General features: G+C 42.5%; 1 protein-coding gene across 1 annotated transcript in view; it reads left to right on the forward strand.

Moving 5' to 3' along the window:
• LOC124795967 (trypsin-1-like) overlaps positions 1 to 21,238 on the forward strand; it is a 109,719-nt gene that overhangs the window by 75,159 nt on the left and 13,322 nt on the right. The window contains exon 2 of the mRNA XM_047260049.1: positions 8,333 to 8,446. Coding sequence (XP_047116005.1) covers positions 8,333 to 8,446 — 114 coding nt within the window. The remainder of the gene's footprint in view (positions 1 to 8,332; positions 8,447 to 21,238) is intronic.

Here is a 21,238-nt window from a genome sequence, read left to right on the forward strand (position 1 = left end):
ACTTTCTGCTAAGAGCTCTAAATGTGCGAAGACATCAGTATTGTAGCCCGCGCTGCACCCTGAGTATTGGTGTATTTGCCTGCTTGAGACTCGACTGCTCCCAGTCTCTGCCTCCCTTCCCTTACCTGGCAGTGTGTGCGCCTGCGCGCTTTAGTCGCTTTCTCGGCTCCCCTCCACTTTCCCTCTTCCACGAAGGCTGGTGCGCTGCACTTGCTAGCAGGTATCGAGACTAGTCTCTGCCGCTTCTATGCCGTCTTTTAACACGGAAGTGAACAGTCGCGCGGTGTTAATAGTCATTCTTGTGTGATTTTAGCGCATATTTTCGCTGTGTCGCCAACATGAGTGAGCCAGCAACTGAATACCTTATAGAATTATCATTAAAAACGCCTTTTTCTACATTAACGAACGAAAAAAGTTCGGATTGAAAGACAAACGACGTAAACGACGTATTCCTATACTCAGTGTAGTTTTAAGTGAAGCCAAACAAAAATGCACTTTTCAGACAGCCTCCTACGAAAAGTATACTTGGCTGACTGCGAATGCAGTTAATAAGAGATTATATTGTTATATATGTCTTCTGTTCGGTGGTGAAAAGGAATGGCGCAGTGAGGCATTTGTACAATAAAGAACTTTGATAGGAAAGCACAAAAGCATCAGATATCAAAACGTCACCTGCAGAACAAAGAATAATTTCAGTTATTGGGCAAAAGTAGACTTGAGCACGCCCTTTCTGATGCCGCTCGTCTGGCGGCAACAAAATAAAATGAACAAGTTGCATCCAACAGGAGAGTATTGGCTCGTCTTATTCAGGCAATTGTATTTATTTGTAAACAAGAACTAGCCTTTTGCGACCATCGAGAAGACAAATCCTCTAGCAACTACGGTAACTATCTGGAATTGTTGGATTTACTAGCTCAAGGAGAACAGTTAATCAGAGACCATCTGTCATCATCTTCAACCTTTAAAGGAACTTCTCCAGATATACAGAATGATGTAATATAAATGATAACTTCTGCAATTAATGAGAAAATAAAATCTGAAATTCAGAACTGCAATATCATTTCGATTCAGGCTGATGAAACATTAGACACGTCAAATCATTATAATATTCAGATACTGTATTGCAGACAAAATTGAGGAAAGATTCGTTGGATTTTACGATGTTTCTGGAGATTAAACTGCTGAAGGTTTGTCAAACATTATTCATGCAGTACTGAAAGAGTGTAATGTGGAAGGAAAAGTGGTTAGTCAAACAGATGATGGCGCTTCAGTAATGGAGGGCAGAGAAAGAGGACTACAGCACTTGGTGAAGCAGTTCTGTCTCCATGCGCTGTTTGTTCATTGTTAAGCACACCACCTGAATTTGGTACTGTTACATGCCTCCAAAATCATATGACAAGGACGCATGTTTGTAAGTGATAGTACTACATTCCATTTGTTTTTCAGAAAATCATCAAAATGAACTGTATTGCTAACTGAGAAAGGATTTTAGCTGCCAGACGCGAGCAACACTCGCTGAAACTTTCGTTCCAGGGCAGTTTCAACAATATCTAGTCATTTCTCCGAGTTACATGGTGCTTTTAATTATATAATTGATGATACAGACTCTCAATGGGACCCACAATCTTTGAGCTGTGGTGCGGGAATGAAACGACGAATGGATGATCCTGCGTTTGTCTACTTGCTTCGCATCTACCGAGGGTGCTTTCTTTATGTTGATCATCTCTTTAATGTTCTTCAGTCAAAATCTATCAGTATAATTGCTTGCCACGACGAAATAAGAACTGTTTTGAGAAACTTACGACAATTAAGAACGGAAACATTCGTTGATGAATGCATTAAACGCAGCTTCTGTTTGAATGGCAGTCTAAAGACACCTCTCAGGGCATTAACTTACGAGATAAAGGATTTGCAAATTATTCAGATGGAAAGAAGATTTTAAGAGTTTATCCCAAATTCAGCTTGTTGAACTTCTGAACGAAAAGTGTTTCCCAAACTATCAAAAAGACTTCCCAAAGTTGAAACTGCTTCAGTTATTAGAACAGTATCCTTTTTACGAACAAGGACAACTTGAGCATGAACTGTGTAACATATATGCTGATGAGAAAAAACACTTATCTCCAAGAATCCTCCTAAAGTACATTGTCAACAACGATTTAAACTCGGTTTGTGAAGAAACAACGAGGTTCCTGCTTTTGGTTTTGACCCTACCCGCAATTATAGCAAGCATAGAAGGAAGCATGAGTACTCTTAAATGAGTGAAGAATTATTTAAGGAATTCAATGTCCAACACCCGGCTGTCGTGTTTGAGCAAATTAGCAATAGAAAGACACTACTTGGAGAGCTATCCAGTGATCAGATCTTTGTAGACCGAGTTACAGACTTATTAGTGTAAAGAAAAGACAGGCGCATTGCTCTTGTGTACAAGAAAAAACAAGTGGTTCTTCTCTTGCTGCTGGAGTTCTACAAATTTGTCATCCTTTCTTCAACAAGTTAGTTATTATTATTATTAATATTATTATTATTAGTGTTGGTGGTAGTGGTAGTGGTAGTAGTTGTTGTTGTTCTTTTATTTGATGCATTTTGTTTCATTTGTTTAAATTATTGTTTATTGTACTATTTTGTCTCCCTATAATAACTGTAGAGTCTCCCCATCCTTTATAACCACGTTACGCCACTGGTAAATACCAAATTAATGCAATAAATGCTCAAAATTATGTCCGTCTACCTCAATGCGTTTGGCAACACGTGTAACGACATTCCTCTCAACAGCGAGTAGTTCGCCTTCCGTAATGTTCGCACATGCATTGACAATTTGCTGACGCATGTTGTCAGGCGTTGTCGGTGGATCACAATAGCAAATATCCTTCAAATTTTCCCACAGAAAGAAATCCGGGGACGTCAGATCCGGTGTACATGCGGGCCATGGTATGGTGCTTCGACGACCAATCCGCCTGTCATGAAATATGCTAACATCCATCATGTTGGAAGTACATCGCCATTCTGTCATGCAGTGAAACATCTTGTAGTAACATCGGTAGAACATTACGTAGGAAATCAGCATACATTGCACCGTTTAGATTGCCATCGATAAAATGGGGGCCAATTATCCTTCCTCCCATAATAGCGGACCATACATTAACCCGTCAAGGTCGCTGATGTTCTACTTGTCCTCCCATAATAGCGGACCATACATTAACCCGTCAAGGTCGCTGATGTTCTACTTGTCGCAGCCATCGTGAATTTTCCGTTGCCCAATAGTGTATATTATGCCGGTTTACGTTAGCGCTTTTGGTGAATGACGCTTCGTTGCTAAATAGAATGCGTGCAAAGAAATTGTCATCGTCCGGTGATTTCTCTTGTGCCCAGTGGCAGAACTGTAGACGACGTTCAAAGTCGTCGCCATGCAATTCCTGGTGTATAGAAATATGGTACGGGTGCAATCGATGTTGATGTAGCATTCTCAACACCGACGTTTTTGAGATTCCCGATTCTCGCGGAATTTGTCTGCTACTGATGTGCGGATTAGCCGTGACAGCAGCTAAAACACCTGCTTGGGCATCATCATTTGTTGCAGGTCGTGGATGACGTTCCACATGTGGCTGAACACTTCCTGTTTCTTTAAATAACGTAACTATCTGGCCAACGGTCCGGACACTTGGATGATGTCGTCCAGAATACCGAGCAGCGTATGTAACACACGCCTGTTGGGCATTTTGATCACAATAGCCATACATCAACACGATATCGACCTTTTCCGCAATTGGTAAACGGTCCATTTTAACACGGTTAATGTATCACGATGCAAATACCGCCCGCACTGGCGGAATGTTACGTGATACTACGTACTTATACGTTTGTGACTATTACAGTGCCATCTATCACAAAACGAAAAAAGTGGTCCAACTAAAACACTCATATTTCTTTACGTACTACACGAATACGTAATAAAAATGGGGCTTGCTATTTTAAAAAACGCAGTTGATATCCGTTTGACCTATGGCAGTGCCATCTAGCGGGCCAACCATAGCGCCCTCTGGTTTTCCCCTTCTAGCTAGACGAGTTTCGTCCTTTGTAGTTTTTTCCGTTTGATACATATTTCGTGAGATATTTGGCCCGGTCATTATCAATGGACCACCCTGTATATTGCGGGTCAGCTGCCAATCTGTTAGCTAGGTGCTGGTAATTTCTCATTTTATCCACATTTCGTAGCAGCTTTCTAACTACGTCACCTGCGGACTGTATCTACTAGGCCTTTTGGTGGTTTTTGTACAGTGTGAAGAGTAGCATTCATATTGTACTGTATTGAGTTTTTCCCGGACGACAATTAATTAAGAACCAAGCAATTATTTTGACTTGCCAGTCCATTCGTCTATCAGTTGAGATATGACACATGCGAGTATTCTGTATACTTCTAGACTTTACGGTATTGCACTGAATCTTTGCTGGAAATCAAGAAGCACCGCATAAACCATGCCTCCACTATCTACTCGTAAGCCAAGAGATAAATCTGGGTGCTGGCCGAACACGAGTTAGTTATTCAAAAGGTGTGATTCTGTCCTGACATCTCTGATACACACTGGCAGAGTTTGCATGCTTTTTCCTGATAAATGACAAATTTCATTGATCCTAGATGAACCGTTTCTAGAAATAGGCTAGAGCTCTCATGCATGCGGTATAAATTATAACGATCACACCTTAAGATCCAGAGCCTTTTTCTTTATCAACTGACTTGGGCTGATCTTCAGTTCCTTGGTAAGTCATTTGTACATAAATTGTTTTCGCATCTGTATGAGGGCTGCATGATTGAACTTTTTACTGATTTTCGGTTGTCCAAACTCAGTACATACAATTTTTAAATTTTCGTTTCATATCTTTTATTTTGATGTCATAATGATGAACGACAATATGGAGAGATTGACTGATATTACGTACGACTAAATCTTGTAGTTTATTTGACCACTCGGTAGTTAATGCCTTCCACTTGAATTCATTGAACGCTTCTTTCATAGCTGTCATTACAGATGACCTTTTCCCAGCAGCTAAGTTTCATTTGAATCTAAACTATAATTTCTCTCAGCAAACAAGCTCACCAAGAAGCAATAAAATGCAGTTTCAACTGGCAAGTTATGGTTCTATTCAGAACAGGGATAATATTTTCCCATACAAGCAAGACAATTCCAATTTTTGAGAATACCTTGGCAGTCATTTGAATTTGCCTTTTCTTTTTTAATTTGCCCCTTTTCCCAAGTTTTAACATTGGAAATAACCATAGTACTGTTTCCTATTAGCCTCCATTTCTACTTCATGTTACATTGTGAACTTTCTTTTGTTATTTGTACCAGAAGCGAGCGCAGTTTAACAGCTGCGTGGAAGGCTCAGGTGGTCAGAAGATGACTCTCTCAGGAATTCTAATACGCCAAGTATTAACTTCAGGGTCGTTCAAATTTGATGGACTTTAGGGAACCTGTTTGCATTTTCTAGTGACTACTAGGACAATGTCAATCTTTAAACGTATAAAATTATCTTTAATCACTTACCTTGTTATCTGCCGATCTAATTTTGCATTCTGTGTAATAAAAGTCGACCAAAAAAGGCAAAAAGAAAACGTTCTCTTTAATAGTATGTTAGGGCTTTCTAAATATGTTGCCAATGTTTCATAGCTACATAATGTAGTAAAGTATATTTCTTTCCCTTACTTACGCACTACCCACCCGTTTGTGCATTTCTTCTGCTTTCAGACTGGCAGCGGCTTGCAGGGGCTTTTCAGGTAATCCACAAGCTTGAGTCTAGAAGGCCGTGAGTTTGTTTACATGTGGATGTGATACGTGAATGATTAGTTTGTTTGGGAGGGATCTATGACTGTTGATACTGCTTTTATTGCTAAATAGTCTTTTTATCTCCGTTCTTGCTTTCCACCAGCGATGGGAAGCTGATGCAGAGTTTTGATGAAGGAGGAAAAGACTGTAATAGCGAGTATCTCAACTCGAAATACGTGTGGCATGAGTAAGAACAAATATCTTTTTCACCACAAATTTCTTCAGAATACACTTTATCGCGAAGTGCATCCAAACAGAAGTTCCAGGTTGTAGCCGGAGCGCGGTTCCGGACTGAAGCGCCTAGAACCGCGTGGGCACAGCGGCCGGAAATGAAAAGGAAAAAATCTGAAAATTTTTGAGAGGGTACTGAATACTATTTTTTTTACAGCAACCAAATTTCATTTCTATGGCTTTAAAAATAGATAAGAGTAAGACATTTTATTATGGTAGTGTTATTTTCTCTACTTTCCCCTGTAATGCCATGATTCGCCAATGTGGGATAGGTCAAATTTAATTAATGAATTTGAGAATAATGAAAGAAATTAATACTTATTTGCAAATTAACCAGACTCTCCATTTTCAATATTCTTCACTGTTCATTTAGCATCATCAGAAGTTCTATTGTCGGGCTGTTGCGTACGGGTTCATCATCCCCTCCTGCAGCTAGTGCAAATTATTTTTGATTTATATTTAGGAGGGAAGTCTAAATGTAATTCAAGCACCTCGCGAAATTTTATTGAAAAGAAAATTACAGATTTGCCCCACAGAAAATACATCAATTTACTATTTAACGACATCATAGTACATTCATATTTACAGATAATTGTTAACTTCAAATATCAATACAATTTTACTACCCTTACATTGCAATTCCTACATTAATTTTATCCAATATTAGGTTCATCCCGAAACAGCATGTAACCACGAGCAGGTTTAAGGTAATTTGTTATCTACACTCATGCTCATAAATTAAGGGCAATGCTGACAAATGATGAAACAACACTCTTGTGGGCGCTTTTCAGGTTTAAATCATCTCGGGGTATGACCATGCGGTGCATTTTACCTGCGGTCGTCGCACGGTGGCACTGGCAGGAGTCCACATACGCAGAGGTGTGTTGGTGCATATCAGAGTACGGTGCATCGAGTAGTGTGCAGACGTTTTCAGACGCGCTAATGGTGGTTATGTGTTGAAAATGGCTCAAAGAACACGTATTGATGACGTTATGAGGGGTAGAATACTAGGGCGACTGGAGGCTGCTCAAACACATCAGGTCGTTGCCAGGGCCCTCCGTGTGCCACAAAGTGTGACCTCAAGATTATGGCAACGATTCCAGCAGACAGGAAACGTGTCCAGGTGCTACAGTACGGGACGTACACAGTGTACAACACCACAAGAAGACCGATATCTCACCGTCAGTGCCCGCAGACGGCCGCGGAGTACTGCAGGTAGCCTTGCTCGGGACCTTACCGCAGCCACTGGAACAGTTGTCTCCGGATACACACTCTACAGACGACTGAACAGACATGGTTTATTCTCCCGGAGACCTGAAAAGTGCATTCCACGGACCTCTGGTCGCAAGAGAGTCCGTAAAGCCTGGTGTTAAGAACACAGTACATGGTCACTGGAACAGTGTTCACGGACGAGTCCAGGTATAGTCTGAACAGTGATTCTCGCCAGGTTTTCATCTGGCTTGAACCAGGAACCCGATACCAACCCCTTAGTGTGCTTGAAATGGACCTATATGGAGGTCATGGTTAGATGGTGTGGGGTGGGATTATGATTGGTGCACGTACACCCCTGCATGTCTTTGACAGAGGGACTGTAACAGGTCAGGTGCATCGGGACGTCATTTTGCACCAGTAGTCCGCCTTCTCGGGGGTGTAGTGGGTCTCACCTTCCTTCTAATGGATGATAACGCACGGCCCCACCGAGCTGCCATTGTGGAGGAGTACATTGAAACAGAAAATACCAGGCGAATGGAGTGGCCTGCCTGTTCTCCAGGCCTAAACCCCATCGAGCACGTCTATGATACTGTCGGTCGACGTATCGCTGCACGTCTTCAAACCCCTACGACACTTCAGGAGCTCTCACAGGCACTGGTACAAGAATGGGAGGCTATAGCCCAGTAGCTGCTCGACCACCTGATCCAGAGTATGACAACCCGTTGTGCGGCCTGTGTACATGTGCTTGGTGATCATATCCCATATTGATGTCGGGGTACTTGCGCAGGAAACAGCGGCGTTTTGTAGCAAATGTGTTTCGGGACGGTTTTCTCAACTTATCACCAATACCACCTACTTACTGATCTGTGTCGTGTGTGTTCCTCATGTGCCTATGCTGTTAGAGCCAGTTTTGTGTAGTGCCACGTTGTGTAGCACCACATTCTGCAGTTATCCTTAATTTATGAGCATGAGTGTATATTCGATGCACTATTGGAAATAAATAAAGCAACATGAATATTAATAACAAGTCTGCACAAACTTGTAAAACTGAAAAATTTTTACTTTCGCAGCTGGAGCAGCCTCTGTCATTTGGCCCTGAAATACAGCCAGCGCTTTTGCCAGAACCATTTGAACAGACTGCAGCTGGAACAGAAGCCACCGTTGTTGGGTGGGGAATGACAGAGGTAAGTTAGCAAATGTGCTACCAGGAAGTTAGGACCATGTAGTGACGAAGCAGCCACTCAGCATTAATATTCTCGAACCCAACAGAAAAAAGACATGAAAATTTGTCTCTTAGCACAAAATGGATGTCATTAACTTCAAAGTGTGTCTTTCATTGTGAAAAAAGGTATCGCTCCCGAAAAGAAGCAAAAAATTGGATCGCAATGGGTTGAACACTCTGTGTTCGGGCGTCAACAAGAATAAAATCGAGCAACTTGATTACAATGCAGAAGATGCATGTGCGATATCGGAAAATGCCTCTGAAGGTGATCATCATCATCATCATCGTTGTCGTCGTCCTCGTCGTCGTCGACACGAGCGAGGCTATCTGGCCTTTTCCAGTTTCACAGTCGTTATGTGACTTACCACACTACGTCTTTCTGAGGGGTTTAGACAAAGGCAGGTATCGGAAGAACTGAAGATTAGCAAGGACATTTTAAGGTTCAAATGGTTCAAATGGCTCTGAGCACTATGGGACATAACATATATGGTCATCAGTCCCCTAGAACTTAGAACTACTTAAACCTAACTAACCTAAGGACATCACAGAACACCCAGTCATCACGAGGCAGAGAAAATCCCTGACCCCTCCGGGAATCAAACCCGGGAACCCGGGCGCGGGAAGCGAGAACGCTACCGCACGACTACGAGCTGCGGACACATTTTAAGGCTATTACTAACAAACATTACAGTAAGTGGAAGACCTACGTCGCACAGATGGCTGACCAGTAGAAGGTGATTCAATGTGACTGACGAGCGTGACACAAATTGACTGACGAGCAGAAAGCAACAGAAACTGACAAACCACTGATCGTATCCCCTCCATTATACCGCATGACTAAAAGTATTGGCAAGGCATATGGTGAAGTGGACCGCTGTATAACCCCTAAGCGAGCGTTTTGTTAACCAGCTTGCGCAAAAGGTAGGAACAGCTGATATTGTGACTGTCTGACCGGTATATGATCAGGTAACTAAATACGATGCTCATTACGGTTGGTAACACCTAACCTGTCACTCAGTACCTCGGGAAAAATACACATGTCTAGCAAGACATGAGTTTGACTGGGAGGTAGGCGCGCCACATGTAAGCCTATACTACAAGTATGGTTATTACATGGGCTCATACCCTTAGAATGGTGGTACAAACGGAACTTCACTTCTGACAGAAATCCAAAGTAAAATCAGCGGCATGTGTAATTTAACAATATCACATTTCAGTAAAAGATAGGTACTGAGACCCGCCGCCACTAAAACTTCTGTAGGCCAAGAAAACTCACCAATGGACAAAAAACGCGTACATGGCGATTTGGGTGAAAAGCTTGACCATCAACGGTCCTGCAACGTATGCCTACGAGTTTTAAACTGGCGAGCTTACAAATGTGCTGGTATCTGGAATACCACCGATTACTCATTAGCGAACCTCTACACCCAGACGATCAAAGCGTGCAAGGGCTCACGATTAACGTAAGAGCAAACGAAAGGAAGAGGATAGTTATTCACCACTTTAAGTTTATTACATTGACGTCGCAACACTGAACCCATACCACACCGGGCCGTCTTCTAGCGTGGCCTGTTACGACGTTCCTTGCCGCCGAACTTTGAATTGGTGGGGAAAATGTCCCTGCCTATCACAACAATATCAACGACCTATAACGGCCGACACCTTATTAGCGGAACTTACTCCTGGAGTAGAAATGGCAAAAGATTCCGATGACGACCTCTCGCCAACTCTCCTTTGGTTAGCTTTCTTAGGCCCCTCACAAGAGTAACCAGACCATCCAAGTCATGATAGGTCACGGGTCCCTCAGCAAATAGAACCCTTGAACGATTATCCCCTTAATATCTTGCAAGATAGTGTTAACTACCACATATCAGACTGCTGTAGGTCAAGAGCTACGGCTGCCATTCGTACTTCACGAATATTGTGAACTAGACCCTTATCCTCTGCTGATGCTGAAAGAAATAATAACTGACTTGGTCGCTCTTTATCTTAATGGACAAACGCCCCCTCAGAACCCGCACAACGCAGTTTTTTTAAGGACCCCATTCTATCTGAAACCGCGCCGACCATTTCGACCAGGGACCCCTGGCACAAAGGATAGATCAGCTGGAAAACGGTTTCCCACGACATCTTGAAAAACTTCGCCTTATTCCTTTAGTTTAACGGAAAACCACAAAAAAACTAAGAAACCACTGCTGTGTGTCAACAGCGAGGCGATCTACGCACGCAGCACACTCAGAAAAAGATTGGGTAATCCGACGGGAAGTATCTCTATACCTTAGTTGATGGGGAGAGTTCTTGATATCTGGTAACTTTCATTTCCCTGTAAAGGCGCTCAAAGCAATCTGTAAATTGACCGTCCTGTTATAAAGCCGGTCAATGTCAGGTTTGATCTAAAGATCAATAACCACCGTTGCTAAATCTTCAGCCCTTCTTAACCAATGCGCAGTTTGCGCCTGCATTCGATACGCTTGGCCACGAGATGGAACACTGGTTTTTACGAAGTGAGTGGTTTGCTCAAGCTCAGAGAGCCAATCGGCCCAATATTCAAGGGCGTCACCACCTGTCCTTTCCGCTCCGTCGTCACCAGGACTGGCGCCCCCACAGCCGCACGAGGTCGTGCCCATAGTTTGGGAACGTCAATACAGGGATGCGACACTCATACTTTACCTCTTCCTTCCTCAAACAGCCGGATCTGACCACGAATCTAGACTCCATTTGGAAGGGAACGCACCTGTGGCCCAAATTTCAAAACAACAGCAATTGTGTCTAAACAGAAAAGATACAAAATATAGTATTAAACTGTATCTAAGCGTAGTAACGCGAATGATGCTCAGTAGATTTCAGTCCTTCATTCCAAAGAAAACCATGCTCTTGCTGCCAGAATGGTACGCAATATCAGCGTCAGGCTGTCTGTGGTAGGAATGACAGGGCGGAAGACAGACTGAACATCATTCGTGTTGTGAATTTTCTCTTTATTTTAAGAGAAATCACTAAGTTAGATTTATTAAACGTCCACTGGAAAAACACCTCCAGTTCCGCTGACTACCAAGGAACAGAATAGTTTACAATCATAAAATTGTACCAAATTGATTAATAGCAAACAGATTAAATAGTATAATAAAAAATTTAGCAGTAGAATAAAACAGGTAAAAACTCTTTCTAGAAAAAACTTAAATATTTACAATCTAAAATAGAAGTATTCTCCGCAATAACGCACTATATAAAAAAATCATTGTATCGCCGGAAGGCGCGCAAAAGAAATAACCAGACAGAATTGGTGTTAGGTATTGCGTCTTCAATGACAGATCTTAAACCTCCTACTGTTTGGCCAGCCCAAATACCAACAGTGTATTCAACGAGTAAGATTAATAACCATTCAGCTGGCCGACTCACCCTTCCAAAAACACATCTAAGTAAATAAATATAGTGATTACTTAATTAGTAAATTTGACGGTTAACACCTCAATAATTAAGACGAGCTAGAAAAAAATTTAAAAGGAGACCCGTAGTAGGCGCGCTGTGATTGAGACACAAATCAGTACATCGACATGCTACACAACCCCGTCTTGGCAAGGCGTAGTCCGCTCAGAAAGATTACGTGGTGCGGGGACACCTGCACCCGGCTGGCCGTTGGTCGGACACGGGCTTGGCTCACTTCGGACACCTCGCCTCCTCAATCAACCAGGCAGATTTCATCCAAGTTCCACGAGAAGAAACACAAGTGTTAACCTAATTAGCTGAGAAATACAGAATTTTGTACAGGAATTGGTCCAGGCCTCTACTACGTCGCTGCATGATAGTCAAAATTACAGCATTAAGGAAAACAAATAAATAATGTTTCAATGAGTTAATGGAATCAGATCAATGAAATTTGTTAGGTATATATGAAGATGATATCTGTTCTGTCGGACATGTCTGAAAGAGCAGATACCATCTTCATATATATATCTATAGGTAAGGCCCACCGGCCATTTGAGCATCTTCTGTGCGGATGCACAAACAGTGCTCGAATTCTTACGGGAATCGGTAAAGCCGCGAGTAATGAGTGTAATGGGCAGGGGCCCTACGAATATGGTGTGGGATAGTAAACTGGGAATTTGGGTCTCACAGGAGGCGTGCCAAAGCTAATCCCCTGCAGTCGCACTATCCTCTGTGTCCTCGTCGGCTCAGATGGATACAGCGTCTGCCATGTAAGCAGGAGATCCCGGTTTCGAGTCCCGGCCGGGGCTCACATTTTCAACTGTCCCCGTTTACGTATATCAACGTCTGCGTGCAGCTAAGGGTATTCATTCCATTGTATTAATTTAATTGTAATTACATTTGTAAGGTAGCCAAAATCTAAATATAGTAAACGAAGAGAAGTTCGACTGCCAACCACAAAACTAGCACCATTTGGACGAGGGGTAAACAAGTAATCGCCACTTGTAGCTGAGCAGTAAACCCCAAGATTTGGCTAAGAACCCCCTACTAACAGCAGGCGGAACATAACCTATCGAATAACTCTACATATACAGTAAGACAGTAGTACCAAACGCAATGTACAAGTTTATGTATGTCACTTCTTTTGACTGGAGGTCTTGGGGACCACGGCCGTTCATTATCGAAAGAAAATAAAACGCCTACAACCGCCCTTATGATCTTATTTATTGTGTAGTTACCAGTTTCAGCACTTCAGTGCGCCGTCTTCAGGCCTGCATGACTAAACAGTGATGACAGCGTTATCAACTTATCAACTGTGGAACAGAAAGACAGATTAAAAAGAGAATGATAATCAAGGACAAGACTATACAAGTGAATTTACAGTAATCATTTGACACAACAAAGATACATCCATTGGCACTTACCTAAGGTATACCATAACGAATTTCTACTCAATACATTGTACAATTATGTTATTTATTAATAACTTCATTGAACAACCATTCTATGATTTTTATTAGCCAGTCGGACATACATCATCCACACTACCCTGAAATAACCTACTGAAAGACAAAACAACTCTATAAAATGATAAATATTTGAAGGAGACAACCACCTCAGAAACAAGAAAAGCGAAAAAACATGATCTATGCGTCGTGTCAAAGTATAAAATGCTGAGTTGTAAACAGTTGAGGGGCATACCTACGTCATTGCATAAAATGAATGTCCAAGACATGTTCAAAAATGTTCAAATGTGTGTGACTTGCAAAGGGACCAAACTGCTGAGGTCATCGGTCCCTATACTTACACACTACTTAAACTAACTTACGCTAAGGACAACACACACACCCATGCCCGAGGGAAGACTCGAACTCTCGTAGGGAGGGGCCGCACAATTCGTGACATGGCGCCTCTTACCTCGCGGCCACTCCGCGCGGCTCCAAGACATGTCAGAGTGCAAAATATAGTACCTCAGACCATAACATTTGTAGAACATGCGAGAAATCTCCACAAGAAACTGTTTATGGTGAACAACATTCACGTGCGAATACATCCATATATTATGTACTCCCACGAATCAATCACACACAAGTACACTAAGTAGCCTGCGAGGATGCAGTGCACCATAATATGACTCAACAATATATCAATATGAAATATTACAAAAGCTTTCTGACTAGTAAACCACTCAGAAAGTACTCATGTGTATTAAACACAAATGAACACAAAGAAATAAAATGACATCTAAAATAACATATGCTTACGAATAAATGTACTGTAACCGGTGCACACCATGGCCTTTCCACCACATTAAAAGCAAAAGTCATTACATCCAGGAATTTAAATTTCCAATGGAACATACCGGCCATACATATCGTTAAAAGACAAACCACATTATTAACTGACCAGTGAGGAGGCCATATAACGTGCCAGTAATTAAATCATAAGTAAATCTAATATGTCTGTTAAATGTAAGACTATAAATGCGTGACAGAAGTCTATAAGTTGGCAATACATACACTATTACAACAAAAACACTGGCAATGCCACAAGTCGTATCTAGCGAAACTTAAGTGAGGGTAGTGTAAATCCACCTAAAATTGAAGACAGGTGCATACCCACTAAATGCGTCACATATGATTAAACTAATTATATGTTAAAGAGAAGGAGACATTCGAAGATATCTAGTTATAATTCTAGGACCAACTGACACAGTTCTACCACCTAGCACTTAACTAGAGGCCAATGACAGCAGTGTTCACGTCAGCTAGATTCCTGACTAGTAAACAGCTCAAAAGGTACTCATATGTGTTAAGCACAAGTGAACACACAATAAATGCAATGAAACTTGAACTGGATATACTTATGAGGAAATGTACTGTAAACAGTACTCACCTTGGTCTTTCAGTAGCATCAATACTAAATACCATTAGATCCATGCAATCACGTTTCAAAAGAACCATACTGGCCATATATATATCGTCTAACAGACAAACCACATTACCAATTGATCAGTCAGGAGGCCACAAAACATGCCAATAATTAAATCGAAATTAAGTCCAATACTTGTGTTTGATGTAAGACTATGAACATATAACAGCAATCTACAAGTTGACAATACATCCACTATTACAACAAAAACCCTGGCAATCCCAAAGTTCTGTCCATTGGAACGTGAGTGAGGGTACATGTAAACCTATTTTTTTTTTTTTTTTTGGTCGTCAGTCTACTGACTGGTTTGATGCGGCCCGCCACGAATTCCTTTCCTGTGCTAACCTCTTCATCTCAGAGTAGCACTTGCAACCTACGTCCTCAATTATTTGCTTGGCGTATTCCAATCTCTGTCTTCCTCTACAGTTTTTGTCCTCTACAGCTTCCTCTAGTAGCATGGAAGTCATTCCCTCATGTCTTAGCAGATGTCCTATCATCCTGTCCCTTCTCCTTATCAGTGTTTTCCACATATTCCTTTCCTCTCCGATTCTGCGTAGAACCTCCTCATTCCTTACCTTATCAGTCCACCTAATTTTCAACATTCGTCTATAGCACCACATCTCAAATGCTTCGATTCTCTTCTGTTCCGGTTTTCCCACAGTCCATGTTTCACTACCATACAATGCTGTACTCCAGACGTACATCCTCTGAAATTTCTTCCTCAAATTAAGGCCGGTATTTGATATTAGTAGATTTCTCTTGGCCAGAAATGCCTTTTTTGCCATAGCGAGTCTGCTTTTGATGTCCTCCTTGCTCCGTCCGTCATTGGTTATTTCACTGCCTAGGTAGCAGAATTCCTTAACTTCATTGACTTCGTGACCATCAATCCTGATGTTAAGTTTCTCGCTGTTCTCATTTATACTACTTCTCATTACCTTCGTCTTTCTCCGATTTACTCTCAAACCATACTGTGTACTCATTAGACTGTTCATTCCGTTCAGCAGATCATTTAATTCTTCTTCACTTTCACTCAGGATAGCAATGTCATCAGCGAATCGTATCACTGATATCCTTTCACCTTGTATTTTAATTCCACTCCTGAACCTTTCTTTTATATCCATCATTGCTTCCTCGATGTACAGATTGAAGAGTAGGGGCGAAAGGCTACGGCCTTGTCTTACACCCTTCTTAATACGAGCACTTCGTTCATGATCGTCCACTCTTATTATTCCCTCTTGGTTGTTGTACGTATTGTATATGACCCGTCTCTCCCTATAGCTTACCCCTACTTTTTTCGGAATCTCGAACAGCTTGCACCATTTTATATTGTCGAACGCTTTTTCCAGGTCGACAAATCCTACGAAAGTGTCATGATTTTCTTTAGCCTTGCTTCCATTATTAGCCGTAACGTCAGAATTGCCTCTCTTGTCCCTTTACTTTCCCTAAAGCCAAACTGATCGTCACCCAGCACATTCTCAATTTTGTTTTCCATTCTTCTGTATATTATTCTTGTAAGCAGCTTCGATGAATGAGCTGTTAAGCTGATTGTGCGATAATTCTTGCACTTGTCAGCTCTTGCCGTCTTCGTAATTGTGTGGATGATGCTTTTCCGAAAGTCAGATGGTATGTCGCCAGACTCATATATTCTACACACCAACGTGAATAGTCGTTTTGTTGCCACTTCCCCCAATGATTTTAGAAATTCTGATGGAATGTTATCTATTCCTTCTGTCTTATTTGACCGTAAGTCCTCCAAAGCTCTTTTAAATTCAGATTCTAATACTGGATCCCCTATCTCTTCTAAATCGACTCCTGTTTCTTCTTCTATTACATCAGACAAATCTTCACCCTTATAGGGGCTTTCAATGTATTCTTTCCACCTACCTGCTCTCTCCTCTGCATTTAACAGTGGAATTCCCGTTGCACTCTTAATGTTACCACCGTTGCTTTTAATGTCACCAAAGGTTGTTTTGACTTTCCTGTATACTGAGTCTGTCCTTCCGACAATCATATCTTTTTCGATGTCTTCACATTTTTCCTGCAGCCATTTCGTCTTAGCTTCCCTGCACTTCCTACTTATTTCATTCCTCGGCGACCTATATTTCTGTATTCCTGATTTTCCCGGAACATGTTTGTACTTCCTCCTTTCATCAATCAACTGAAGTATTTCTTCTGTTACCCATGGTTTCTTCGCAGCTACCTTCTTTGTACCCATCTTTTCCTTCCCAACTTCTGTGATGGCCCTTTTTAGAGATGTTCATTCCTCTTCAACTGTACTGCCTACTGCGCTATTCCTTATTGCTGTATCTATAGCGTTAGAGAACTTCAAACGTATCTCGTCATTCCTTAGTACTTCCGTATCCCACTTCTTTGCGTATTGATTCTTCCTGACTAATGTCTTGAACTTCAGCCTACTCTTCATCACTACTATATTGTGATCTGAGTCTATATCTGCTCCTGGGTACGCCTTACAATCCAGTATCTGATTTCGGAATCTCTGTCTGACCATGATGTAATCTAACTGAAATCTTCCCGTATCTCCCGGCCTTTTCCAAGTGTACCTCCTCCTCTTGTGATTCTTGAACAGGGTATTCGCTATTACTAGCTGAAACTTGTTACAGAACTCAATTAGTCTTTCTCCTCTTTCGTTCCTTGTCCAAGCCCATATTCTCCTGTAACCTTTCCTTCTACTCCTTCACCTACAACTGCATTCCAGTCGCCCATGACTATTAGATTTTCGTCCCCCTTTACATACTGCATTACCCTTTTAATATCCACTAAATGTGTAAACCTAAATAAACCTGAAAAGTCCGCAGCTCGTGGTCGTGCGGTAGCGTTCTCGCTTCCCACGCCCGGGTCCCCGGGTTCGATTCCCGGCGGGGTCAGGGATTTTCTCTGCCTCGTGATGACTGGGTGTTGTGTGATGTCCTTAGATTAGTTAGGTTTAAGTAGTTCTAAGTTCTATGGGACTGATGACCATAGGTGTTATGTCCCATAGTGCTCAGAGCCATTTGAACCATTTTTGAAACTTGAAAACAGGTGCATAACCACTAAATGCGTAACCTACGGCTACGATAATTGTATGTTAATAAGAAGGAGACATTTAAAGATGTATAATTATAATCCTATGACTAACACACACAGTTCCATCACCAATCATCTAACTGGAGACTAATGGCAGCAAATACACGTCAGCGTAAGTTATTATCCGAAAAATCCTCTAAAGTACGCTACAAAATACTTATCACGTACGAATTCAAGCGTGAGCAGATAACCCAATCTAACTTCAGTAACAATTTATCATGAAACAACCAACTATCAATGTGAGTGGGTAAGAGGCATGTACATAGAGAATGCTTTGGCCGCCAAGAAAGGACGGAAAAGTGACTTTTAATAGGCAGTGGGCGGAAGGAGGGGAGAAAAAAGAGAGTTATCGTAACCGCACAGGCGCAAGACAGATTGTAATAGACACCCATCAACCCACAATTAAAAATGCTGTGCCATTAATATCAGAACAAGCAGAGACCCGAACAATCACGATGCTTTATCGAGAAAGCAAACGTCAATACTGGAATGCCCTCCCCACTCACACGCCAAATGCGCACGAAAACACCGATAACGCTGAAGTACTCGCCTTGGTTGATACTGAAGGGGTTATCGCGATCCATATATATGCTTCATCAGTCTCCAAAATAACTGGTTTACACAGACAGTCTACAGAACAACATAAAAACAAGAATACCAGAAGATACAACTCAAATAAAAACCATTAAATGAATGCCGGAAGTACCTCTAACTGTGTTATCAGCACTCCAACCATCAACTGCCAAATGACAGGAGAAACATTTAAAATACAACGTCCAAAGATATGAGTCAGCGAATACTCAAAGAAGTCGGTCGACATCAAACAGTGAAAGTTTGTTTGACTACACCCCGTTTTTGGATTTCATTCTCTTATCTAAATATGTCATTTACGATATTCCTTGTACATGGCTTTGTTTTCGATTAATGATGTCGATAATGAGACAATAGCAGTCTCCGGAACAAATCTGCCAGGGTCCTTAACAACAACACCAGCAAAATCTCGATGTGACAACTGCTGCCAGTCCGGTTAACGCTGTTGATTTATCTCATCCCGAAAATGCAGAAAGTAATTAAGTGCTCTACTTCCATTGTATCTATGGCTTTAACGTCATTGGATGACTTTTCTCCATCATTGCTTGAACTGAAAACTCAGAAGAACCCTAGCACAGGTAGTGGAAAAAGTTTCGTAACCCTTTGGATAAGCTTGGCATGAGGCGTTTCCAACGTGAATTCTGCCACCGCCTCGCTGGTTGTAAAACGGAGCCAATGGAGGACGAGATGTCCGCCTCCTCCAACATAAGTCAAGATGGGCTGTTGTTTGAGCTCTGAGGCACTCCGCAGTGAAGACCAACCATCCCACCCACATGGTGAATGGCTGAATTTACGATACCCTCAGTATGGTGGAAACCCTGGCCGATGCATCTGAGGCTCAGAATCAACTGCTCGTCCATGACCTTACGCCTGATGAACTTCAGGATGGAATGATATTCTGTTGGCTGCTGCTGCTCTCAGGCACTGATCATCTCTTACTACCCCTCACATTACATCTCACGAAGATGTCCATAGGATCCTCAAAAATGGTTCAAATGGCTCTGAGCACTATGGGACTTAACATCTGAGGTCATCAGTCACCTAGAACATAGAACTACTTAAACCTAACTAACCCAAGACCACCACACACATCCACGCCCGAGGCAGGATTCGAACCTGCGACCGTAGCAGTTGCGCTGTTCTGGACTGAAGCGCCTAGAACTGCTCGTCCACCGCGGCCGGCCATAGGATCCTCTGGCGGAAGCATGGGCAGCAGGCTCCCAGTTCAGACAACATCTTAAATGAACACCTCCGTCAGCTCCCTCGCAAGCCGTTTCCCCCACAGCGGAAGCAGACAAAACTAACTACCACCTCCAAGCCCTCAAAGGATGCTACAATCCTAACCTACAACAGGCCCGTTAGCCTTCTGAATGCCTGGCGAAGGTCCAAGAATCTTTGACCCTGAACAGAATTTCCCAGCCTCTGGCGGCAGGGACGATTCAACCGGAACAGTTCAGTTTCAGTTCCCACCTTATGGTCGAACTACAAGTTCTTAGGATCACAGAACACATCAGTAATGACTTTAACTCCACTATGTAGACGCCAGCGGTTTTCTTGGACTTGCAAAATGCTTATTTCAGGATTTGGCAGGACAATATCGTGTACAAAATGCTGACACAGACGACTATCCCCGACACCTCTATCAAGGTCGTAGATAATATCTTCCGTGACGGCACCTTCTTGGTTACTCAGCAGGGAAAACGCTCGAGCATATATCACATGTACCCCTCAAGGCACTGTGTTGTCTCCCATCCTCTTTAACATTTGTGTTAATGACATGCCAGTCATCCCTCACTGCCAGTTGGTGCAATTCGGCGACGATACTGCGCTCTATACGATTGGATGCAACACCGACTAGCTCATTCCTGGTCTCCAGAGACAGGAGGACGCAACAGTCACCTCATATCGTACAAACAAGATGGCCCTCAATGCCGTCAAAACTACGACGGTCTACTTCACCAAATGGCGCCCTACCCTCCGCAACAACATCATGACTGTGGGCATTCTGGTACCGTAGTCCGCAGATACCAATAACCCAGGTGTCCAGATGAATAAAAAAGTGCTCTTCCATCGACATGCGAAATACGTCACTTATAAGGGACAGAAGCCAATAAAAGCGTTGTGCACGCTCTTCAACAGCAGGAAACTGACCTTGGACACCAAGCACCGACATTAACACACGGTTTTTCACCCTTCCCTCACCTTTGGCTCCTCTGCGTGGGCCATTTTTAGTGCCTCTCATATGCGGACTCTCCAGCGCCAGCAGAATAAGGTGCTTACACAGTGTGCATGCTCTTCCACTCACGAGGACTTTTACTCTACACGAGGATACCAACATTGTCCCTCTAAAGGCGTCCATTCGAGAGAAATCAAGGGGCCTCTAAGCCGACCCCCTGTGCAACATGGTCAGTGGATTGCAACACTTTGGCTCCACGATTCCCCGGGGCAGCACCGCCGCGCTGTTCCTCTTACGGATTTGGACCGAGGCTAACGATAGCCAAGGTATGGGCACAAGTAACGCGTGTTTTAATCCGGCCACTCATTCTGTGAACTCCTTGGTGCGACCACGACTCTAATTACCTTTGCAGTAGTGTCAAATCTTATCAGTAACCTTGAACTTACACCGTCGGAGGATGGTCTTGGACTTCAAGTCCTACCGCCACACCTTCTACGTCCAGTACAATGAAGTTAGTGTAAGATAGAAAAACATTACTCCGCCACCAAG

This window comes from Schistocerca piceifrons, chromosome 4 (genome assembly GCF_021461385.2).
Source record: "Schistocerca piceifrons isolate TAMUIC-IGC-003096 chromosome 4, iqSchPice1.1, whole genome shotgun sequence".
NCBI classification, from domain to species: domain Eukaryota; kingdom Metazoa; phylum Arthropoda; class Insecta; order Orthoptera; family Acrididae; genus Schistocerca; species Schistocerca piceifrons.